The sequence below is a fragment of the Microdochium trichocladiopsis genome (assembly GCF_020744255.1).
Source record: "Microdochium trichocladiopsis strain MPI-CAGE-CH-0230 chromosome Unknown B0I36scaffold_3, whole genome shotgun sequence".
In the NCBI taxonomy this organism is placed as follows: domain Eukaryota; kingdom Fungi; phylum Ascomycota; class Sordariomycetes; order Xylariales; family Microdochiaceae; genus Microdochium; species Microdochium trichocladiopsis.
This window is the reverse complement of record NW_025763546.1, coordinates 4,154,208-4,177,770: the sequence shown is the minus strand read 5'-3', so window position 1 is coordinate 4,177,770 and position 23,563 is coordinate 4,154,208. Positions and strand designations below refer to the sequence as shown.

General features: G+C 57.1%; 8 protein-coding genes across 8 annotated transcripts; 4 read left to right on the top strand and 4 right to left on the bottom strand.

Annotated features, from left to right (window-relative positions):
- Window positions 1-1,417: 1,417 nt before the first annotated feature.
- Window positions 1,418-2,264, bottom strand: B0I36DRAFT_97780 (uncharacterized protein). Its single transcript, XM_046163683.1, has one exon. It carries the CDS (start codon window positions 2,068-2,070, stop codon window positions 1,516-1,518), a length of 555 nt encoding a protein of 184 aa, XP_046016001.1. The 5' UTR covers window positions 2,071-2,264; the 3' UTR covers window positions 1,418-1,515.
- A 3,331-nt stretch (window positions 2,265-5,595) lies between these two features.
- Window positions 5,596-6,245, bottom strand: B0I36DRAFT_319329 (uncharacterized protein). Its single transcript, XM_046153399.1, has one exon. The coding sequence runs from the start codon at window positions 6,121-6,123 to the stop codon at window positions 5,881-5,883; it is 243 nt and encodes an 80-aa protein (XP_046016000.1). The 5' UTR covers window positions 6,124-6,245; the 3' UTR covers window positions 5,596-5,880.
- Window positions 6,246-6,534: 289 nt separating this feature from the next.
- Window positions 6,535-10,776, top strand: B0I36DRAFT_286445 (plasma membrane calcium-transporting ATPase 2). Its single transcript, XM_046151601.1, has 2 exons — window positions 6,535-9,505; window positions 9,564-10,776. Exons 1-2 carry the CDS (start codon window positions 6,815-6,817, stop codon window positions 10,521-10,523), a joined length of 3,651 nt encoding a protein of 1,216 aa, XP_046015999.1. The 5' UTR covers window positions 6,535-6,814; the 3' UTR covers window positions 10,524-10,776.
- Window positions 10,777-11,188: 412 nt separating this feature from the next.
- B0I36DRAFT_319327 (sulfate transporter family-domain-containing protein) lies at window positions 11,189-14,064 on the top strand. Its single transcript, XM_046153398.1, has 3 exons — window positions 11,189-12,461; window positions 12,519-13,032; window positions 13,091-14,064. Exons 1-3 carry the CDS (start codon window positions 11,362-11,364, stop codon window positions 13,811-13,813), a joined length of 2,337 nt encoding a protein of 778 aa, XP_046015998.1. The 5' UTR covers window positions 11,189-11,361; the 3' UTR covers window positions 13,814-14,064.
- Window positions 14,065-14,282: 218 nt separating this feature from the next.
- B0I36DRAFT_382520 (uncharacterized protein) lies at window positions 14,283-16,214 on the bottom strand (the record flags this gene model as incomplete). The annotated part of the gene is made up of 3 exons (XM_046160917.1): window positions 14,283-14,543; window positions 14,611-14,949; window positions 16,125-16,214. The coding sequence occupies 3 exons, from the start codon at window positions 16,212-16,214 to the stop codon at window positions 14,394-14,396; spliced, it is 579 nt and encodes a 192-aa protein (XP_046015997.1). The 3' UTR covers window positions 14,283-14,393.
- Window positions 16,215-16,620: 406 nt separating this feature from the next.
- On the top strand, window positions 16,621-19,023 carry B0I36DRAFT_238088 (major facilitator superfamily transporter; the record flags this gene model as incomplete). Its single annotated transcript, XM_046149582.1, has 11 exons — window positions 16,621-16,676; window positions 16,761-16,916; window positions 16,985-17,055; window positions 17,158-17,261; window positions 17,378-17,557; window positions 17,664-17,800; window positions 17,874-17,985; window positions 18,058-18,148; window positions 18,263-18,531; window positions 18,658-18,743; window positions 18,906-19,023. The coding sequence occupies 11 exons, from the start codon at window positions 16,621-16,623 to the stop codon at window positions 19,021-19,023; spliced, it is 1,380 nt and encodes a 459-aa protein (XP_046015996.1).
- Window positions 19,024-20,199: 1,176 nt separating this feature from the next.
- B0I36DRAFT_265304 (mitochondrial protein) lies at window positions 20,200-21,533 on the top strand. Its single transcript, XM_046151196.1, has one exon. It carries the CDS (start codon window positions 20,395-20,397, stop codon window positions 21,322-21,324), a length of 930 nt encoding a protein of 309 aa, XP_046015995.1. The 5' UTR covers window positions 20,200-20,394; the 3' UTR covers window positions 21,325-21,533.
- Window positions 21,534-21,758: 225 nt separating this feature from the next.
- On the bottom strand, window positions 21,759-23,490 carry B0I36DRAFT_319322 (uncharacterized protein). Its single transcript, XM_046153397.1, has 2 exons — window positions 22,990-23,490; window positions 21,759-22,888 (listed from the first exon to the last, which is right to left on the bottom strand). The coding sequence occupies exons 1-2, from the start codon at window positions 23,319-23,321 to the stop codon at window positions 21,982-21,984; spliced, it is 1,239 nt and encodes a 412-aa protein (XP_046015994.1). The 5' UTR covers window positions 23,322-23,490; the 3' UTR covers window positions 21,759-21,981.
- Window positions 23,491-23,563: the final 73 nt, after the last annotated feature.

Sequence of the window (23,563 nt, the reverse complement as noted above, 5' to 3'; positions counted from 1 at the left end):
CGGAGCCCCGCGTCGAGGAGTAGGACGAAGGTTGCCTGGATCGTGGCCAAAATTTGCGCGGTCGTTGATCCACACAAAACGAGATTGGCGCTGCGCTTCTGCACTTTCCAGAATATTCAACCATTCAAACGCATGCTTCATTGCAGTATTGCCCCGCATGACCCGACTGGCTGGAAATGCACGAGGCAGACAGCAAAAGGCTCATAGTGTCAGGCGGCTCAGGCTTGCGCGTATAGTCCGTCCGCAGAGACAACCTTGCAACCTAGCAATGCCTCAGCCTGCATCGCCCTCATGCGCGACGAGCAGCCAATCAGCGTGCACGTTTCACAACTAAGGCGCATTCCTAAACTCCGCCTGCGCGCCTCAAAAATTACTAGCAAGATCCTTGCTACCAGATCATGTCGCTGACTGACTGCAAGGAACGTTGAACTGGATAAGCTTAACACTGGATTAGGAATAGTAATCTGCCTTGGGCGCAGGTGATGGAATCATCAGGAGCCGGGGTCAGAGCATGTCCGCCGAGGTATTGTAGTCGGTACATCCATCGAAAGTCACTCTGCGACGGATATGGCATGGCAGGGCATAATTCTAAGGCATGAGGACTCGTGCACCTTCGCCACATTGGGGGCGTATGGTTCTCAATGAAAGGAAAATACACATTGTGAGGCCGGTTGTGTCGGGCTGTCTGGCTTGAAAAACCGCTTCATTATTGCTAGACGGAGTAAACAAATCTCCATGCCCAGTCTATAGGACCTTTGTACGAAAATGAAACGGATTTCCTGAGGAATCAGCTGTGAATGGCAGGACATTGATCCATTCACGGCTTGATGTTGGCTTGGCCAGAGTCAACGGTAGTACATCGAAATTTAACTTCTTATAGTTCTGGCCTAAGCTATATATGAAAACCAAATGGACTGATCACTATCTGAATACGCCTGACTATTTTATGCCTCTGTTTCGAGTCCGCTTTACGTTCTTCCTCTTTGCAAAGCTATAGCGAGTGTATTGGGACCGATAACCACTCAAGAGACTAGCAAAGCCATCGGGCCCCATCGAATGGAAGACGGCACGGGCAAAAGTGATGACCAGAATACCCGCAGTTAACAATATCGATTTCCCCGAGGGAGAACGGTGAAACGAAAACATTTGATATCTATGTAGCAAGTCGGAAAGTCTTGTGAAATGTCCAGATAACACATGTCCATGGCAAATGGCGATCCGGAACGTCTACGTTTCGATCCCACCAACCACATCAACATGGTGCGCAAGCACTGATCCGAAGTCACTATCCAGTTTGGGGAAAAGGCACTTCCACACATCACCACTGCAAGCAACGTCTAGAATCAAATATCGACATGCACACCCACCTGTTTGAGCAACCGCCGCACTCATTACCGCTTGAGGCCATACCTCCGTCGTCGAACGACCAAGCGCACTTTCCTAACAGCCCATCTCCTCTCTTTTCTGACGTGAGCCAACCGTCACCCACATCTGGGCTGGCGTCCCTCCCCCTCTCTAGACAACTAACCGAGTGGCTACTGACGCGCGCGCAAAACCCCATGCACAGCGAACTCTCATCCCCCATCGAGTATAGCGCCCGCATATTCCATTGAGGCTGTGCCCAAGCAGCCAAGGCCCGCTCTCCAGCCAACCAGGACGAGGGGAAGGGAGGGGGAACAACCATGCAGCTGCTGCTGCCGAACCCCCCCACCCCCTGGCGCGCGCCTCCTCCTCCTGCAGGACGACCAAAGCAAGGCGAAACGCCTGCGGGAAGTGATACGTCACAGCCGGGCAACGACGGGCGGGCAGATAGGCAAAAGCCCAAAGTGAACGTAGCAAAGCAGTGATTCGTTTCACGTGTGTCGTGTCAGATTGGTTCAGGTCCAGGAGAATCGTTTCGTCTTCGTCCCGTCTCTTCCCACGTGGGTGGTAGTGGTGGAGGGTTGTTAGAGAAGTGTTTCTTCCTCTTCTGGGGGAACGCAGGCGCCATTTTGTTTGGTTTCGACTTGCCGCCCAGGTGCGCCAAAGCACACGTACCATCTGAAACATTGTGGAATAAGCTGTAGCCATTCGTGCGTTTCGCCCGCAGGCAAGCCAAGAAGGATTGTCCTTATGATGGCACGTCACAGTGATGCATATCCATTTGGCCGATTCGCTTCCTTTTGGAGATCGATCGCGCGCGCGGGCACGTGGTGCGTAAGGACGGACAATCCGCACTGGCCGGCAAGCAAAGGGGTTGCCATCGGCTATGGCGGGGCCTTGGTTATCTGGCACAGCAACCACCATTTGATTACTATTGTCTGGGCATAGCACATGAGAGAGAGGGAAAGAAAAACTCTTAATTGCCTCACGGCATGTATGTACACCATCGGCAAGGGGGCCGCTGCGAACGGTGGTGGCAGTGCAAACAGGTCAAGAGTCTTGGCCCGCCGTCGCCGCTCGCCCATTGTGGAAGGTGTGCTGGACGGGAAGTGAAAAGACCGGGGCTTTTCCTTTCCATTCCAACGGGTGTGGATGTGCAAAGGAAGCGGGTCATTGGCTGGTCCCATCGATGCGGGTCGAATGCTTAATTCCTGGGCGCCGCAGGGGTGAGGTGCAAAAGTCGAGATATGGAGGGGCTGCAGATTGTTGTTGGTGTTGTTGGGGAGACAGGCGGCCGTAGAGGCCAAGGCATTGGCGTTGTTGTCTCTTTGTCGAAGAACCTCCGCCGAGCGCAAGGACTGTGCCAGATCAGGACTTTGTCCGGTGGAGAATGTCGGACAGCAGCAACGATCGCCAGCGCCGCAGTTTACCATAGTATTCGCACGTGTCAATGGGGACGCCGGGCGCCGGACGCACGATCCCCTCCCAGCCAAGAAATTCCAAGCTCGCAGAGTGCTCTTTGGCTACGTCTTCGTGCCTGAGAAAACAGCAACTCGTGCGGCCAAATCTCTATCAAAGTGCCTGGCTCTCACTCGACCTGTTCAGGAAACCCGAGCCTGTCACTGCCGAGCTGTCTGAGCCACCTCGATAGTCCAAACTCTAGACTGGACAGCTTGTCCGTGCCGGCCGCACGCCTCCTTCGATAGACAGGGAGCATGAACATCACTGTCATCAGAAAATTGCACATTTCGTCCTGTTTGCTGGGTTATCTTGCGGTGAAGCAGAGCGAAATGCAGGTGGTCGGTGGCGTGCACTCAGCCTTTGACTCTGCCTCTGCCTCTGCCTCTGCCACGTCCTCTGTCCTTTCCCCACGTGGCGGGCCCAGTTTTTCGGACCTTTCTTGTATTTTGCTCAATCGTGGGGTGGATAAGCACTAAGCCATATGCTTTGGCGGTGAATGATGCTGCTCTTTGTGTGTGCACAAACATGACATGGGTAGCGATTTTGTACCGCAGGCGGGCTTGACTATACTTGCTCTTCAGACACAATATGACTCAGGGAAAACCCGACTGATCTTGAATCAGGTGAAGCGATATGTGCACCCAGGTCAGGCAGCCAGGCACCTGGAGGTGCATAAACTATGGTGGGTTAGCAGCTGGTGCTAGTTGAAGGGCTCTTGCTTTTATTGTTATACAGATAGAGAGATGGACCGTTGGACCTGCCAAGAGGCATCTGTCTACTTACGCTGGTTAATACTAGTCGTCACTTGTCAGCTCAGCCAGCGGTCGACATAGACCCTAAGCGTTGACTATGATAGCAGTCATCTACGAGGTAAACCGTGGGGCGACTTGTGTAGCCGATGCTTGTCCGGGCAGGCGTTGTCGAGGAGCTTGCACATCTTGGGATCCGTGAGAACAGGTGCTTGAGATACACTTGCCAATACTTTTAGCCATGGATAAACCCCTTGGTCGGCATAACTGCCAAGAGCTGGGAGTTATTCAAATCGAGAAAGTCGCTGTGTCCATCCCCAACCTAGACTTGACTATTGGGGGAAGTAGCAACAACAGAGCAATGCGGGCTTGCCTGCGTACGCAGCCTTGCTGTTGTCACCGCCATGCTTGGAGGCTTATTTAGAAGTCGACACGCGTTTCCCTCGATTGAAAAGATTCTTTGCCCAGAGCGGTGATTACTGCCCGCAGAGTGTGATGAAAGGATCGACGCCATCGAGGCTGTGCCCATGCGTGGTAGCTGACTTGACAAAGTGCACAAAGAGTGCCACTGGCGGAACACTAAACACGCCGCGGTCCTGCTGTGGCGCAGGGCAACAGTCGTCATTGAAGTTGCACCAGACTGCCTTGCGTTTGCAAAAGTCGGTAACCGGGGAGTTTGGAATAATACCGATTCCGGGTTGCCTAAACGGAGGCTTAGCCTCCCTGGACATCCTAGGCACTGATGGAAGCCTCTGGAACTTTGAGCCTGGTGTGCGTCTAAAGTCTTGGATTCCTCTGAGAGTCTCGGAGGCTGATTGACGATGTCTTGGCTGCGGTGCAACAATGCAGGGCCTTCCAAGGTGAGTGAAAAGGTGTGCGTGACCGTGATCCGTCGGGTAAGGGAGCATCCGGGAGCTTCAGCCCAAGACAAGAGGGCTGTGCATGTACGCGGCAGCCCCCATTACTCACCTTGCCACGTCTCAAGTGCGCAAAATCAGTCACAGGCAGGGCATTTCTGGGCCCTCGTCATGTCTCTGTGTTGCCATCAATGCTGGCAGGCGGGCGGGTATGCGAGATGAGGCGTGCCTCGACAACAACCTCCCTTGTTTGATTTAAGCTTACCAGTGATCTGCGTCGCAATCAACCTGATTGGGTCAAGCCGCCCTCGTTCATCGGTGCAGAGATACTCTGACCCACAGCTGCCAAGACAGGTAAGTCACGAAGCTGAGGCTGTGCGGCTTCGCAGCCACAGGCTATGTGGCTAGTGCCTTGGCCTCTGGCCCACTTCAGCGGCCTCTGCGTGGGACGGGAGCCCTCAATTGTCTGATCCAGACTGGACTGGACCAGGCGTCGCATCGTATCTGCCGAGGCCGACGGGAGCGAGGAGGCAGCCTGGCAGTGGCGATTGGCGACAGGCCGGCCGGTGTTGTCATAGACTTTGGCCTGTTTTGACCGTGGCCACTTTGTCATGTGCTTCCTGATCAGGGTCTTGACAACCCGCCGCACAATTGTGTCAGCGGCGCCGCACCCGAGGGAGCAGATCGCTCCCGTCGTGCGTGCGCCAAGGCGAGTGGCCAACCCCTGCCAGCCGCCCCGGTCCCCGAGCAACAACCTTAATGCCTGATAACGTCGCATGCTGCACCCGGAGATGATTGTGGGCACCGAGCAGGACCCTTGCTGGTCTGGTCCTGGGCGGGGAAAGGGGGCCATCTTCAGCGCCGGGGAGCCTCTTCCTGTCCACGGGTCGTCTCCTCAAGGCGCTGGACGTCGACGGACAGCCAGATGGGATGAAAATGGGGGAACTGTGTCGCGGAGGCTGATGAAGCCGAAACAGGGCGGCGGGCTGTGATTGGGCAACAGACTCCAATGGCGTTTCAACGTGCGGCTGCGGAAAATTCGTGATGTTTGAGCCAGGAGACGCAGGGCAGGCGAGGCAGGCGTGCGGCAATAGGGCCGCGCGTGATCACCACTTGTCGCGAGCGAGGTGAGGAACCCGCCGACGGTGCATGGTGGATTGTGACGGGCAGGCACGGAGGTGAGAGTGAGTGCCCAGGCGGCCAAGCGGCGAAGGGGCAGGCACAGCCTCGGTGGCCAAGCCAAGAGGCTCCCATTCCAAGACTCGTTGCTCCTGCCACGTTGGGCCTGCGTAACGGGCTTGCTTGAGTGCACGTCTCACAGCAATCTCCGCCCGCCTGTCTACCAGCACTACCAGCATAATTCCATGCACACCACCATACCATGACATTCGGACAGCTGACAGCGCGCGCCATCAGGATCCCTCTCCAGCCGCGCCATCTGGCCTGCTGAGCTAATCGCCACCACCTGACTGCGCTCCCCGTGAGCAAGCCCGCCGTACTCCGTATCCGCCGTCCAGACCGCGCCCGCCCGTGGGCCTCCCGGGCATCACGAGCATCAGATGCCTTCTCTCATACGCGGCGCTGCTGCTGCGCCAGCAGCCAAGATCACAGATCCACGTCTCGCCTTCCAAGAGGCCGCCTCCCCCAACCGCCCGACATGCTCCAAAGCTGCAAGCCAACAGTTGCGTCGCCATTACACCGACCGCCTGTCAAGATGGTGGATCGCGTGCGTGTGCCCAGGTTGGCCCAGCGTCTTGGTGCCAGCCTGGCACGGCTAGGCGTTGCTGGCCCCAACCACGGTGCGCCAACAGTTATGACAATCGTGATGCGCACTCTGGGCGAGACGCTGGACTTTTGAAGCATCGACCATCTGGCACGGAGCAACCTACGTCCAATCGACCAGGGTCGGTGCTGCACTGGAGCCGCGCAAAACCCCTCCCCTATCCTTGCCCAGCTTTGCACAGCCTCCAGAGTGGGTAAGCCAAGCCCATGATACTTTCATATCGGTTCCATGGTACCTCTGGGCGTCGCCTCGCCTTCCTCACCAGGCAAGGACGTAATCCCTCCTGCGCTCATTTTGCTGCGGCTTCTTACACTTTGCTGCGCTCCCGCCCAGTTTGCCCACAGCTGCAGTCGTCCATATATCCAATGTCTGCGTGCCGGTTTCCCGGAGTTTCAAGCATTGTTCTCTCAACCCAGACATTTTTGTCTGACAAGCACCACACACAACAACAGGGGCCACTCTGAGCAGGATCTACCTACACTACCAGCTGCTAGCTCACCGGGACTTACTTCACACTACCACCGGCAGACAACCTGACCCTCGGGACCCGCAGCTCACCCTGCACGGCACGTCGCCTTGGACGAAGCCACACATCACACAGCATGGCGTCCAACAGTCTTGCGCCGCCGGCCCTCACTGGCGATAGGCGGAATCGGTCTGGGAGTGAGAGCACAGAGACCAGGCATCTGACCTCATCAGCTGGTTCTTTTGCTTCTGGATCGCATCTCACCGTCGATACCCAGACTAGAGGCCGGAGCGACACGGCTGCCTCCAATGCTTCATTCGTCTCCAACGTCTCAAACCCGTTCCTGACGCCAGCACAGTCGGAATGTGGTGCCAGCTTCGTCACCGTCGACCCGGAGACAGCACTCAAGCCAGACCCTGGCACCGAGGGCGATTTCCAGGTGGACAACAACCCCTTCGCATTCACCCCCGGGCACCTCAACAAACTGCTCAACCCCAAGTCGCTGGCAGCGTTCAAAGCTCTTGGCGGACTGGAGGGCATCGAGAGAGGCCTGCAGGCAAATACCAAAACGGGTCTCAGCGTCGACGAGACAGCCGTCAGGTCCAATGTCAGCTTCGAACAGGCCACTCGCGTCAATTCGGACAAGTTCCCAGCTGCTTCGGAGAGGTTAGGCGGAAACGCCTCTGAGCCATTTGCTGACCGTATAAGAGTATACGGCAAGAATGTCCTCCCCGCCAAAAAGGCAACCTCCTTCTGGCGGCTCGCCTGGACTGCCTACAACGACAACGTCATTATTCTCCTGACTGTTGCTGCCGTCATTTCTCTTGCCCTTGGCATCTACGAAGCTGTCGGTGTTGAGCATCCCGACGGCAAGCCCGCCCTGGACTGGATTGAAGGTGTCGCCATCTGCGCGGCTATTATTATTGTGACACTCGTCGGCTCTCTCAACGACTGGCAGAAGGAGAGGGCTTTTGTCAAGCTCAACGCGAAGAAGGAGGACCGCGAGGTCAAGGTGTTCCGTTCTGGCAAGTCGTACATGATCAGCGTCCACGACGTTCTCGTCGGTGACGTCCTGCACTTGGAGCCCGGCGACCTTGTCCCGGTGGACGGCATTTTTATCGAGGGCCACGACCTAAAGTGTGACGAGTCTTCAGCAACCGGCGAATCTGATGCGCTCAAGAAGACGTCTGGCTATGAAGTCATGAAGCAGCTCGAAGCTGGCGCAAACCCGAAGAACCTGGATCCATTTATCATCTCCGGCGCGAAGGTGCTCGAGGGTATGGGCACATTTATGGTGACCTCGGTTGGTGTCAACTCTAGCTTCGGAAAGATCATGATGTCGGTTCGTACGGAGATTGAGGCTACACCTCTGCAGAAGAAGCTGGAGGGCCTGGCTGTCGCGATCGCCAAGATCGGTGGTAGCTCTGCTGCTCTCCTATTCTTTGTTCTCCTCTTCCGCTTCGTTGCTGGTCTTTCGCAGAACACGGCTACTGCGGCTGTCAAGGCCTCCCAGTTTATGGACATTCTCATTGTCGCCATCACCATCATTGTCGTGGCCGTTCCGGAGGGCTTGCCCCTGGCCGTCACTCTTGCTCTAGCTATCGCAACGAAGCGCATGCTCAAAGAGAACAACCTCGTACGCGTTCTGCGCGCGTGTGAGACCATGGGCAATGCTACTACTATCTGCTCGGACAAGACCGGTACTTTGACTACGAACAAGATGACGGTTGTTGCAGGCACTTTCGGCAACACCAGCTTTGGCCAGAACTCAGAGACCGAGAAGAACCAATCGACCCCTGCGCAGTGGGCTTCTGGTCTCCCGCAGATCACCAAGGACGCCATTGTCCAGTCGGTTGCGATCAATTCCACTGCCTTCGAGGGTGTTGAGAACGGCCAGTTTGCGTTCATTGGTTCCAAGACAGAGACTGCTCTTCTCAGTCTCGTCCGTGACCACCTTGGCATGCAGTCGCTCCCCGAAGCCCGCGCCAACGAGCAAACTGTTCAAATGTTCCCCTTCGACTCCGGTAAGAAATGCATGGGTGCTGTCATCAAGCTCCGCGACGGTTCTGGCCACAGGCTTCTTGTCAAGGGCGCTTCGGAAATTCTTCTTGGCTACAGCTCTGAGAAGACCGATGCCACGACTCTCGCCACTTCTCCTCTCACTCAAGCTGACCGCAAGGACATCGCGGCCGTCATTGACAAGTATGCCAAAAAATCGCTTCGTACTATTGGTCTCATCTACCGCGACTTCCCTCAGTGGCCTCCCGCGCATGCTGAGATGAGTGAAGATGGTCACGTCGAATTCGCGTCTATCCTTAAGGACCTTGTCTTCCTTGGCATTGTCGGTATCCAGGACCCTGTCCGCCCTGGTGTCCCCGAAGCCGTCCGTAAGGCCCAGCACGCCGGTGTTACCGTCCGCATGGTTACTGGTGATAACGCCGTGACCGCACAGGCCATCGCTACGGAGTGTGGCATCTACACTGATGGAATCATTATGGAAGGTCCTGTCTTCCGCGCTCTTAGCGAAGCTGAGATGGACGCCAAGTTGCCTCGTCTGCAGGTACTTGCCCGCTCTTCCCCCGAGGACAAGCGTATTCTAGTTGCCAGACTGAAGCACCTCGGCGAGACTGTTGCCGTCACCGGAGATGGCACAAACGATGCTCCTGCGCTCAAGGCTGCTGATGTCGGTTTCTCTATGGGTATCTGCGGCACTGAGGTCGCTAAGGAGGCATCCGAGATCGTTCTCATGGACGACAACTTCACTTCCATTCTTACTGCACTGAAGTGGGGCCGCGCTGTCAATGATTCAGTGCAGAAATTTCTCCAGGTAAGTTTCTCATGATCTATGATGGGAGTTGAATGTACACTAACTGGCTATCGTGTAGTTCCAAATCACTGTCAATATTACCGCCGTCCTCCTTGCCTTCATCTCGGCTGTCTCGGATCCCGAGATGAAGTCTGTTCTTACTGCCGTGCAGCTTCTTTGGGTCAACCTCATCATGGACACATTTGCTGCTCTGGCTCTCGCTACAGATCCGCCCACGGATAAGATCTTGGACCGCAAGCCTCAGCCCAAGTCTGCTCCTCTGATCACGACCAACATGTGGAAGATGATCATTGGACAGGCAATTTTCCAGCTTGTCGTCACCTTGATCTTCTACTTTGCTGGCATGCAGCTTCTGGGCTATCCCAACACCGCCGATGCGCGCCTGGAGCTCAGGACGATGATCTTCAACATGTTCGTCTGGATGCAGATCTTCAACGAGTTCAACAACCGTCGCCTCGACAACAAGTTCAACATCTTCGAGGGCGTCCAGCGCAACCAGTTCTTCATCTTCATCAACATGCTCATGGTTGGCCTCCAGGTGGCTATTATCTACGTTGGTGGCATCGCTTTCGATATCATGCCTGGCGGTATCAGCGGCACCCAGTGGGGTATCTGCGTTGGCGTCGCTGCCATCAGCTTGCCCTGGGCTGTTCTTGTCAGACTCTTCCCCGATGCGTGGTTCGCCACACTCGTCAGGATCTTTGGCGGGCCAGTGGCCAAGGCTTGGCGCATTACTCGGGGCGGCTTCCAGAAGCTTTTCCGTGTCTTCAAGAAGAATAAGAAGAATGCCGACGAGGAGGCAGGTGTCGAGAGCGACAATGACAACGTCATCGACGAGAAGCAGGTGCCGGCTCCAACTAGCAGCAACGACGCCGCTGTTGTTGTTGTTTCGCCGCCTCATGCGGATGCCCCCGAGATCACCGTGTCTCCGGTCAGCCCTGCTCCGCCTGCGATTCAGGTTGATGACCTGGATGCGCCGGCCGAGAAGAAGAGTGAGACTGATAGGGAGAAGCAATAAATGCTTGGCCCTGTGATGTATACGCATTCTTCCTTATATTATCATCGTAATGCCCGTCCATCCGTGTTTCTTGCAAGGCGTTCCGGCGGATATAGACTTTTCTGTTCATGGGATGTCCAACCTTTTCATTTTTCATCAATGTAGTAGATATTAGCCGCTTCCCGGCGATGACAAAAAAAACCACTCTTAGATTACATGATTGAACGTGAGGTACGAGCCTCGAATGTACGAATATACCCCAATTGATTCAATTGTCAGTGACATTCATTTGAGCTAAAGAAGCAAGTAGTGTATGCTCCTCGACGTGCAAGGAGGTGTATCATCTGTGGGTGTGTGTGGGGCCATAGCCACGCCCCTGGACGCGCGCCCTGCATTGGTAGAATGGTCTGGTGGTTGGCGGAAAGTGCCTTCCGGGGCAGGCACGGCCCTGCAGCGCATGACCGACGCCGGCCGTCATCCCGCCCCAGAAAATGCAGCTCGGCCAAATGCCGCCTCCTCAGTCTCACCCGCCCCGCGGCCGATCATTCTGTTCGTCGCCATTCGTCAGTCTCACCGTCTTTTGCACGAGCACGCCCGGCCCGGCAGTGCCACGACACGACACAGCCAGTGCCCGCCGAGAAACGCCCAGCACCGGCTTCCAGTGCGCAACCGAATCTGCCCCCCGGAAGCTCGCAAATCCCCGACACAAGCTCGCAAATCCCCGACACAAGCCTTCACTCGGTGCGCTGCCACGCGCCTCGCGTGCTGCTCTCGACGACGACGACGACGACGACGGCGACGGCAACGGCAACGGCACACCGCCAGCTGTATGCCCCTCGTGCGACAACGTTAAGTCGCAATGGCCTCTCCGAGCCCCAATCCCACGTCTGGACCTCGGCCGCAAGGCCACGACCACGCGCCGACAACGCCCAGCACCTTGCGGCAGAGTCATACCCTCTCGAGCTCTCCCAACAGCCACCACAGCGACGACGACCGGCCCGGACCCAGCTCCCGGACCAACGGGCTTGATGGTGTCCTCGAAGAGCACACAGAGACCACGTCCCTGCTGCACAACGAGCGCGCACACGATGGCGACTGCAACCACGGCACCTTCTCCCCGCGGGCATCGAGCCCGATCCCGAGCATTCGCAACCCAGACTCGGAAGACCACAGCTCCATGGTCGGCTCCGATGCCTCGATCGGCTCGATTGACGGCCAGCTCAAGGGCGGCCGAAAGAAGGTCTTCTCGGACCGCCTCAAGAGTCGCAACATGCGCAACACGAGCAGCTTCGCCGAGCAGCACGGCATCAAGGACTCCAACTACATGTACCTCTCATACTACATCCCCTGCCTCATCTGGATGCGTCAGTACAACTGGTCCTGGCTCAAGGGCGACTTCACTGCCGCCATCACGCTCGCCGCCATGTACCTTCCCATGGCCCTCTCGTATGCCGACAACCTCGCCCATGTCCCGGCTCTCAACGGCCTCTACGCTTTCGTCTTCAACCCGCTGGTATACGCACTGCTGGGAAGCTGCCCTCAGATGGTGGTTGGTCCTGAGGCGGCGGGATCCCTCCTCGTGGGGTCTATCGTCAAGGACAGCATCGATAGAGGACAGGGTGATGATGGGGATGCGGTCTTGCAGGCCAAGGTCGCCGGAGTCGCCGTGGGCATGGCAGGCGCGACAGTCTTCATCATGGGGCTGACTCGGCTGGGATACCTCGAGAGTGTTCTCAGCCGGCCGTTCCTGCGAGGCTTCATTTCCGCCATCGGCCTCGTCATCTTTATTGATCAGATGACACCGACTCTCGGCCTGGCTGCCGCAGCCAAGGCGCACCAAGACGTTGCCCACAAGACGACCTGGGACAAGATGGTCTTTCTCACGACGCACCTTACCGAGGCCCATCAGCTGTCTGCCATCATCGGCATCGTGTGCTTCGTGATTGTGATGGTTCTCCGGTAAGGAATGGCATGAGCTTGTCTTTGTTGACCGCATTGCTAACAGGGTTCTAACAGAGAGGTGAAACGTCGCTTGCAACCGCGATACCCCGGCGTCGCCTACTTTCCGGACCGCTTGATTGTCGTTGTCCTGTCAGCAATCCTGGCGTGGCAGCTCGATTGGGAGGGCCAGGGTGTTGAGGTGCTAGGTAAGGTTGAAGCTGCCAATGGTCAGCTTTTCGCTTTCCGGAACCCTTTCCAGCTCGCACACTTGCACCACATCAGGAGCTCCATGGGCACTTCTTTCCTGATCGGCATGCTCGGGTTCTTCGAGTCGTCTGTCGCAGCAAAGAGCCTGGGTGGTGGCGAGGTCATCGAGGGCATGCAGCTGAGCCCCAATCGCGAGCTGATTGCGCTGGGTACTGCCAACTTGGTTGGCGCATGCTTCATGGCAATCCCCGCGTTTGGCGGCTACGCGCGCAGCAAGGTCAACAGGTCCACTGGAGGCAAGAGCCCAATGAGCTCGATTTTCCTGAGCTTGATCTCTGTCTTGGCGATCGTGTTTCTTCTCGATGCCTTCTACTACCTTCCGGTAAGTTGACTGTTTGTGCATGTCATCAGGTGCAGTGTTGAGTCTAATCACGATGCAGAAATCTGTGCTGTCGGCTCTCATCATGGTCGTCGCCTTCTCCTTGATCGAGGAAGCACCAGAAGACATACACTTCTTCCTCAAGATCAGGGGCTGGACCGAGCTTGGGATCATGTTTGGCATCATCCTCATTACGGTGTTCTTTTCTCTTAACCTGGGAATCGCCATTGGCATTGGCGTTTCCCTGATCCAGGTCATCAAGCACTCCACCCGCGCGCGCATCCAGATCCTGGGGCGTATCCCCGGAACCCAGCGCTTCGCCAACGCCGAGGACCACCCCGACCAGCTCGAGTTCGTCGAGGGCTGCCTGATTGTCAAGATCCCCGAGCCCCTCACGTTCGCCAACACCGGCCAGCTCAAAAGCCGGCTGCGGCGTCTCGAGGTGTACGGCTCCGGCAACGTGCACCCGGCGCTCCCGCCCGTCCGGCACTCGGCTAGCAACCGCAACGTCGTGTTTGACATACATGGCGTGACCTCGATGGACGGTTCCGCCGTGCAGGTCCTGCAGGAGATCGTGGCCAGCTACCGCGAGCGCGGCGTCCGCGTCTTCTTCAGCCGGATCCCCTCGCGCAAGGGCTCGCTGTGGACGCTGTTTGAGCGCTCGGGCATCGTCGACCTCGTGGGTGGGCCGCACCGGTTCGTCGACGACGTCGAGGAGGCGCTGCGGATGACGGAGATGGAGGAGCTCGCGTCGGGGGCGTCGTCCATTCTGGGACCGGCATGAGCAGCAGTGTGGTTGTTGGTAAGCCGTGGGGCGGGTTTTAGCACGTCTGTGCGAGTTTCCCATAGACGCGGCGGTCACACATGCATCCAAAAAAGAAGACGGTGGGAAAAAGTTTTCGTATCTTGCATAGCCTGCGATTTGCTTTTATTGCTGGAGCGCTGCGGGCATACATGGTATATGCATGCGCATTAGACTTCTTCGTTATATAGACATGCAAACAATTTCAGATGATCCGATGCTCATATGCAAAATGATATGTCTTCTCTGGCATAGGGCCTTGCTGCTTGTGGTCGGGGACGTAATCCGTGATAGCAGGAACCTGAACGTCGGAGCTTGTAGCCCTTGATGGTCCCAAAGCACCGGAAAGGTAGTTGAGATTGAGACAGACTTAGCATTCTCTGCCTGAGATGAAGAGAGATCTGTGGCAATAGACCGCCTACGGCGACTGTCACAACGTAATGGAAAAGCCCTGAGCGAAGAATGAAATACATAGCTGTTCAGGTGTCAGGGGCACTTTCTCTAGTCTCCTTTTTGTCTCGCCGTTCAGCAGCCCATCCCGGGCTGCTCAAACGTGGCCACATCACCAGGGACTGTCACTGATCCCGGCGATCGTCCTGCTCACACCGTTGCTTTCCACCCACTGAGCGATCTCGCCCGCAGCAGTCCGCGTCCACTCGTGGTCGTAGAAGGCCGTCTTTTCAAGCCCAAAAATCACCCTGTCGACCCCGGTCTCCAGCATGTCCGTCGTCCTCTGGCCCGGCCGGGCCTGGACCGTCCAGCCAAACACCTTGCCGAACTCCTGCATCCCGACCGCCGTGCAGGAGCTGCGTAAAGATGTCGGCGCTGTTCCACCAGGTGTTGAAGACGCCCTTGGACACGATCCTCTTCTCCCCGGGCAAGCCCGTCTTTGCAAAGTACTGCTGCACGCCGGCCGCGTTGCCGTCCAGGTCCACGGCTTCGAACTCGTTCAGCCCGTCCACAATGGCCTGGAAGTTGGGCCCCCCTCGGCGTAGGAGAAGCCAAACAAGACCCGCACGCCGAGGGGCTTCGAGGTGCTTCCTCGCCAGGTCGCGCAGCCCGATCGTGGAGACGGACTTCCACTTGGCATCCCACGGGTCGCTGACGTAGTTCTGGTTCTTGACGTCAAAGGTAAATCACCCTGTCTCGCAGTACCCTCAAGGCTAGATCGGGCCCGCCCCCCGCAACCGCGCGCTGATCGCTGTCAACGAAAAGAGCATCATCCTTTGCGCAGAGGCGCCGTTGGAGTCTTCCATCAGCAGTTCTTACAAAGATGCAAGGAAGGATGCTTGCATGTCGGTGGAGCGCAGAGCAGCCGCGATAGCGCTAGCCGGGAGAGGCAACTACTACAACGCCTCGACTCTCTCGGATGATCTCCCGGAGCTTGAGAGTAGCAACCTTCTCACTCTGTCCCACGAGTGGACGATGTCTACTGTTTATCTTGACAGAACCATGACATTTTCCATTCTATGCTCTTGAGCACGATGGTGGCAGTCCTAATCTGTTTCCAGTCACAAGAGCGAGACGAGGTACTTGTTTTCTCATGAGCGGGCGGGGGCAGAGCCTGGAATCTTGAAAATATTTGGCCTGGCTATTATTGGAGATACCGAGCTTCCAACCCAAGTCAGAAGGCAGGAAGTTGACGTCGGAATCGGCAGGGACTGGCGGCTGTGTGTGGGACTAGGCGAAAGCTGTCATCGCGCAGATCTCCGCCTTGCAGCTCTAGAAGCTCCTGTCTTTTTTATCGGATCAATATTGGAAGCCGGCATTGGCTGCAGTCCTTCGGTCGCAATCATCCCCAGCAGAGCACCAGTCAAATCAGATCACAGCGGCATGGGCAACCGCACACACACCTTCTTGCAGGTGAACAGCCACGCTACTGCGACTGCGCGTCCAATCGGGCATTGATCAAGGTCCGAGTGCTTGGGGACGGATGAGCAAAGCGCGCGTGCGGACGAGTCGGGATGGGAGGGAAGCTTGGGTGTGGATGGTGGGTGGTTCCACCCCGCAAAGGGCAAAAGGGGGCGTCGGCCGCCCGTGGGGAAGCGGGAAGGGGAAAAAACAAGCAACAGACAAGCCTTGTGCGGCACCTTGGCGAGCCTGGGCGCGCGCCTTGGCTGCCGTAATTGACGACGCCCACCACGGCACACATTTCTGAAGCCTCCTTGGGGCCACTTGGAAAGAAACAAGAGCAGGCGTCCCCAGGGAATGTAGAATCCCCAGTGGATAGCAGCCGTGAATCAAACGTGTCTTTGCACTTGCAACCTAGTCTGTTGAGATTGTCTGTACGTACGTAGTCATCCACTTTCGTGTTGAGAGTGGGGAGCTCCACGCGCAACTCTGGGGTCTGGGGTAACAGACGACGGACGGCCTGGGGGAACATGGATGGTAATCATAACCAAGTGGTGCCCTCCCAAAAGTTAGCGTTCTCGGCCATTTCTCAAGCGCCATCTCCCCTCTTCAGACTCGGCCTGCCAGTCCACGCCCTCGGGCCGTCTGTGCCGTCCTACAAAAACACATCACCTCTGTCTGACCTCTGGCCTTGCCATTCCCCACGCCGCCTACCTCTGAGCCTTCCTTCCCCTCCGTCTCGAGACTCGGCGCGCATTCCCACAGTCGTCACAAGCACCGCAACAGACTTCTACCTGTCGGCAGCTTCGTCCCCATCTCATTGGACACGCATCAAGCAAGCCCGCAGCGCACGCACAACAATGGACAAGCCACACGCCAGCGAGTTCGAGGCCGGAGGAGCCAGCGCTTCCAAGACAGACCTCGGCGTCATCGAGGCCATGAGCGACAGGGAGCGGCACGAGACGCGTGCCATGCTGTGGAAGCTGGACACCCAGTACGTCCTTCCCCTCTTGTTACCCTTACCAACCCAGACCATGGCAGGAGCACGTTTGACTAATCCTGTGCTCCATGTTTGCAGCATTCTTCCCATCCTCGCCCTGCTGTTTCTCTGCTCGTTCCTCGACAGGACCAACGTTGGTAACGCGAGGCTGTACAATCTCGAGAACGATCTGGGCATGGTGGGGAACCAGTACAACAACGGCCTCGCCGTGTTTTACGCGACGTACATCGCCAGGTCAGTCCAGACTCGGAGGACGACGGAATCACCGCGGACGAAACAATCGCTGACTCCCTTTGCCACAGTGAGATCCCTAGCAACCTGGTCTTGAAAAAGGTCACACCCTCGATATGGCTGCCCGCCATCACCACTGCATGTAGGTGTCCGGGAAAAAACCCATTCTTCCGCATCTATCTGAACACTGTTCGCACAGCATTATGCCTGTTTGACGAAAGCTGACCTGTGCTTATGCATTTAGGGGGCATCGTCTCAATGTGTCTCGGCTTCGTCAACAACTACGCCCAGTTCACCGCCGTCAGGGCGCTGCTGGGCATCACCGAAGGTGGACTTCTGCCAGGCATGGTACGTTGTCAGGTGTTTCTTGTGCTCTCTGTGCTCTGCACCCTCTTGCGTCTTCGGCTCGCCCCACTCCGATTTTGGCGCTACTATTGAGCTAACTCTTCAATTCCCATTTGTAGGTGCTCTACCTGTCTGGCATCTACACCCGACAGGAACTCGCGCTGCGTATCGGCATCTTCTACACCGCGGCCTCGCTCTCTGGTGCATTTGGTGGCCTTCTCGCGCGCGGTATCGCGGAAATCGGCACACGCGGCGGTCTTAACTCGTGGCGGTGGATCTTTGTAATTGAGGGTCTTTTCGTGAGTTGCATCTCTCACCAGATCTCTTGCCCACTGGCCGAGACACTACAAGCATCATGGCGGGCGTTGGACTGACTCGTAGCTAATGTGTCTTACAACACTCAAGACCGTTGTTGTCGGCATCGGGGCGTACTTTTTCCTCCCTGACAGCGTCAGCACGGCCAAGTTCCTCACGCCAGAACAGAGGGTTCTCGCGTATAACCGCATCCATGGAACGACTCATGGGGATGATGGGCAGGAGAGGTAAGTTGCCATGCTCCCGGCAGCTTCATAGCGAAGTTTCGTACTAATGCAGTTTGCTGCTTTCCCGAAACAGGGAAAAGTTCTCCTGGTCAGAAGTCGTGCGCGGTCTTCTCAGTCCACAGACCTGGCTTAGTGCCTTGGCCTACTTTGGCATTCTGAGCGGGCTGTACTCGTTCGGCCTCTTCGTAAGCCCTCATCATGAAACCCGCTCTTCCTCTCAAAGAAAACTGACCACTGACAATGGTGTGCCTGACCAGCTACCCACCATCATCGAGGCTCTTGGTTACACTGCCAACCAGGCACAATTATGGTCTGTCATCCCGTACGCCGTGGCGTCTGTCCTGACCGGTAAGTTACAGCCAACACTTTCTTCGAGACCCCAAGACCCCAACCCGTATACCATACCACATGGATCTCAACCAGCTCGGCTTGTTGACTGACCTCCCCTTTCCTTGTCCATAGTCTTTGTGGCCTTTGCCTCCGACCACTTCCGCATCCGCGGCATCCTGATGCTGTGCACCTTGCCCATCGCCATCATCGGGTACGCGGGGATCGCCTACGTGACGGACCCCCGCGTGAAGTACGGCATGACGATGCTCATGGCGACGGGCATGTACTGCAGCGTGCCGCCTGTGCTGTCGTGGCTGAGCAACAACAGCGCGGGCCACTACAAGCGGGCCACGACGAGCGCGCTGCAGCTGGCGATTGCGAATTGTGGAGGTTTCGTCGCTGTGAGTTCTGGTTCTTGTTCCTTGGTGGCGTGCATGTGTCTATGGGTACACTCATGGACCACGTTGCGCTAGCTCCCTGAAGGCTGTCGCAATTAGTGCTGACGTCCTCGTGTCTTCTGTCGACAGGTCTTCATCTACCCAAAGTCTCAAAGCCCGCAGTACCAGCAGGGCCACACGATCATCCTGGGTCTTCTCTGCGCCGGGTGGTTCTTGTAAGTACCATAAATTTGGTCCTCGCCCTTCTTCTTCTTCACAGTCTCACAATCCCATTGCGTGTAATTACTCCTTTGGTCTTCTGCTTATTCCCCATGCTTCATCTTCTTTCTGATTACAAGCACACACATGGCTGACAGTGGTGGTGGTGATGATTCAAGGGTCCTGCTCAACGTGCTCTATTGCCACAAGCTGAACCGCGACAAGGCGCGTGGCAAGTACGACGCATATGCGGGCTGTGGAGATGACCGGGACCCGGCGTTCAAGTTTGTGCTGTGATGAGATTCACATGAAAGGTTGCCTCTGCCGATGTCAATTTCATAGCATGAGAAGGGAAACGCATGGTTAGCTCCTCGGTTGGCATGCTTTGTTCACGCCTGGGGACACCACGTAATGAAAAAGGTTGAGGGAACAGCATCATCTATATCTGATGTTATCCTTTATACTGCAACTCACCTTTGAGGTCCTTGTTGCCGTGCGAAGTGGCGAATGCCTTGTCTAGATTCCTGAACTACCGTGTGTGCTCATTTGTGACTATGCCTCCATGGCGGATAGACTCAGCAGCGGCGGGGACAGCGACGACAAGCATTCTGAATCTCAGTCATCATGTCGACAACTAGTCTTCAGCATCATCACAATTTACCATGGGACACAAAACAGTGTAAGGATAACAGGCCCTCTTGCATGCCTGATCCTGCCAACTGCGGACCAGTGACGGATTCTCCACCATGTGAGACGTAGGAGTCACATCTCGGTGCCTAGCAGCAAGTCCCATGGGTCGATACCGGTTGGCTATCATGTGTGCGCTGACATGTGAATATGGCGATGTAAGGCTCGTCGTCCTCTCGGGACTACAACAAGTGCCATATGATGAGAACCAAAAATACCAATTCTGGGGCTTGGGCGTGGTGGTGGGTGTCCACTGGCGACTGACTGTGTCCATGGCATGACATGTTTGCGAGTCGTCGGTGGTTCAAGAATGGCCGAGCAGTGCCAGTCTCCGCGTCTCGGGGCTCGGCCGTTTCCCAAGGCCCTTGTGGGGGGGCTTCTTCACTGCGCAAGTTGGATGCAACCTCGGCAGTTGTTGCGTGCTGGGTGGCTCTTTATGATAGCTGCGTGCTGCTGCTGCTGCAAGATAGAGAGACGTGAATGTTGATGATGAGAAGATGCAGGACCCCAGTGTCATGATGCTAGTCTAGACAGCCACATTCTTGGTAATTGCAAGCTGTCCCAACAAAAAGTATCTACAACCACGTCGAGTCTAGAACACCGCATTACCTTGAGCACCACCCACTGGTGGACATGGGCATTGGCAGCAGCAAGCTCGCCCACAAGCTCACTGAGAAGCGCCGCCGCCGCCGGAGCCGGAGCAGCAGCACCGCCGGCACCTGCACCTGCCACTGCGACTGCGGCAACAAAACAAACACCACCGCCGCATCTACACTACCACAACCACAACCACCCAAACCCCTCTCGCCAGCCACATCGCAGTCCACCTCTTCAACCTCACTCCCCCACGATAATACCAAAGACAACAACACAAGCACCCACAACGGCCTCACCAAAATATCCACTGCCAATTCCACTGCCAATTCCACCGCCTCAGCCCAACACCACCACCACCACCACCACCACAACTCGGGCAACAACATGTCCAAGCTCTCCGAGGGCCTCAAGGCGCTCATCAACGCCTCCCACGCCCGCCCGGGCTACACAAAGGCCTCCCCCGCCGTCCAGCCCGCCCTCGCCCGCTTCGCCCGCGACGCCACAGACAGGAAAGTCGGCCTGCCCGCCTGGGTCACCGTCTCCACGGCGGTCTCGGCGACCCTGAACTGCCCCGAGGCCATGACCTCGATCCTCCACCTCGCCAACGACTCCTCCTCCTCCTCCTCTTCCCCACCGCGCACCCCCGTCCAGAACGCCGAGCTGATCCGCGAGGTCGGCCTCAAGTGCATCTCCTTCAACGGCATCCCGCGCACGATAAACACCCTGGGCGCCTTCCACGCCTCCCTCCCGGCCTCCATCACGGGGGAGCTCAACACCACTCCCAAACGCAGCTACACCCCGCAGAACCTCGCGGCCCGGCAGCAGGACGGCCTGGCGCTGTGGGACTCGGTGTACCGCGGCTTCGAGCGGAAGCTGATCGACAAGCTGGCGACGAGCCACCCGGACCTGCCCGTGCACATCCTCGCGTCGCACTACGCGAACCTCCTGTCCGACCCCACGGCGACGAGTCCCGCGGTGCTGAAGACCCCGGAGGAGCGCAGGGCCGCGGGCGTGGTGGACGGCGCGAGGGTCGGGAGGGTGCTGACCAGCCTGGTCGCCATTGCGTGCCTGCGCGCGCAGACGGGCGTGGGCCCGCAGGTGGTCAGCCACGTGTTTGGCCTGAGGAAGGCGTACGACGAGCGCTACGCGAGAGAGTGCGGCGGGGCAAAGAGCGACGGCGAGGACGAGGTCGAGGGTGGCGAGTGGCTCAGCACGGACGAGGGCAACGTGTGGCTGCTCGAGAGCGTGGACCGGCTCGTCGAGGCGATTGCCGGCGGCACCACGTTTGCGCCGGGGATGGGGAGTAAGTTGTGAGCTGGCGAGTGTGTGTGAATCTTGAGTGTGGCAGAGGGCAAAGTGGGAAGGAGAAGAAAAAGGAAGAAGGAGAAAGCGATTCATGTTTTGCAGGCATATGAAATGGTCGTGCTGGCCAGTCTCCGAGAGAGATCGTCTGATCTTGCCATCTCGTGCTACGAGTTGTACATATAGAGATATACATATTGGAATATTACACTTGCTCCACGCTCAATGTCCGCTTTGGACTACACGTCGATGGTCTACCAAAATATCTAGTATATTCCACAGCCCGATCTCGGCGGCAGTGCTTGAATATTGGCAAATAGATACCTTCGCAAAGGGAAAAGTGCCACAGGGCCAGCTACAGCGTAACTAGAATGTCTAGACATCCCACAACTGGCGCTCCATTGTTGAACCTGGTGGCTGAGCAAGTCATTCGAACAATCGTCCTAGACGCTGAAATAGACATTTCGCTATTGCTAATGGAGAGACGGTACGCTCAGATCTTGTGTGCAATAGCAACCATCTTGTGTATGTGCAAAAAAAAGAAAATCTGGTATCTACAAAACATCGTGAGTGCGGTTCAAATGAGGCACCAGTCGCCATCGACCACTTAGCCAAAGGTACCTAACCCAATCGCTCGGTTCTCTTCTCCCCTTATGCCAATATCAAAAATCAAAAAATCTTCAGCTCCCCTGCAACCTCAAACTCGGCATCCGTGATGCCCCTCACATCCTCGACACTGACCCCCGCCGCAACCTCGGTCAGCGTCAGCCCGCCCTTGACCCGGTCGACCTGGAACACGGCCTTGTCCGTGATGATGGTGCTGACGACGCTCTTGCCCGTCAACGGCAGCTTGCAGTCCTGCACAATCTTGGACACGCCGTACTTGTCCGTGTGCTCGGTCGCGACGACAATCTTGGTCTGGTCCGGGTTGCTCACGAGATCCATCGCGCCGCCCATGCCCTTGAACACCTTTCCCGGGATCATGTAGTTGGCCAGGTCGCCCGACGCCGAGACCTGGAACGCGCCCAGGATGGACACGTCCACGTGCCCGCCGCGGATCATGCCAAACGACTCGGCAGAGTCGAACGTGCTCGCTCCGGGGAGCAGCGTGACCGTCTCCTTGCCGGCGTTGATGAGGTCCGGGTCGACGTCGTCCTTGGAGGCGGGGTACGGGCCCATGCCGAGCAGGCCGTTCTCCGACTGCAGCCATACCGTCGTGCCTTCGGGGACGTACGACGCGGCCAGCGTGGGGATCCCGACGCCCAGGTTCACGTAGTATCCCTCCTTGAGCTCCTTGGCGGCCCGCTTGGCGATCCTGTCCCGCGCGGGGAGGGTCTTGTTGTTGTTGTTCTGGCTCTTCGAGGTGGAGACTTGGGCGTTATCCTCCTCGGGCTTCGCGAGCTTCAGATTCTCGATCGCCTTGGGCGCCGTGGCCGGCACGATCCGGTCGATGAAAATGCCCGGCAGATCAATCTGGTCGGGATCTAGCGAACCCACAGGGACAATGTTTTCGGCCTCGACGATGGCGATGCGCGCCGCCTTGGCCATGACACCGGCATATGTCTTTGTTGAGTATCTGCAGGATCGGTTAGTGGTCAGCATTCTTTCCTTGCCAAAGGTACAGTCAATCAAGCATTTTGAGGAAGTTACGACGGCCCCAGAGAAGAAACAACTCACTTAAAAACACAGTTGCCCGCCTCATCCACCTTCCACGCCCTGAGGATCGCAACGTCTCCATGCAGCGCCTCCTCCATGATGTACGACTTGCCACCAAACACCCTCGTCTCGCGCGGCCTGCCCTTTTCCAGCACCGCTTCGGGCGTGAACCGGTACGGGATCTCGCCCGTCTCGATGAACGTGCGCCCGCCCGTGGCCGTGAAGAAGGCCGGGATCCCGGCGCCCGCGGCGCGCAGCCGCTCCGCCAGCGTGCCCTGCGGGCACAGCTCGACGGCGATCTTGCCCGTGAGGTACTGCCTCTCTAGCTCCTTGTTGGCGCCCAGGTAGGACATGATGATGCGGCCGAGGCGCTGGTCCTTGGTGAGCAGCGCGAGGCCCCGGCCGTCGGCGCCCGCGTTGTTGGACACGGCGGTCAGGTTCTTTGTGCCTTTGCGGTGGATGGCTTGGATGAGGGTTTCTGTGAGTTTTGCAGTCCTCGTGATTAGTGTTTGCTGCTTTTGCACAATTATGTCTGCTAGATGGAGGAGGCAGACGAGGAACAAAAATGTACCGGCAACACCGCTCAGTCCGAATC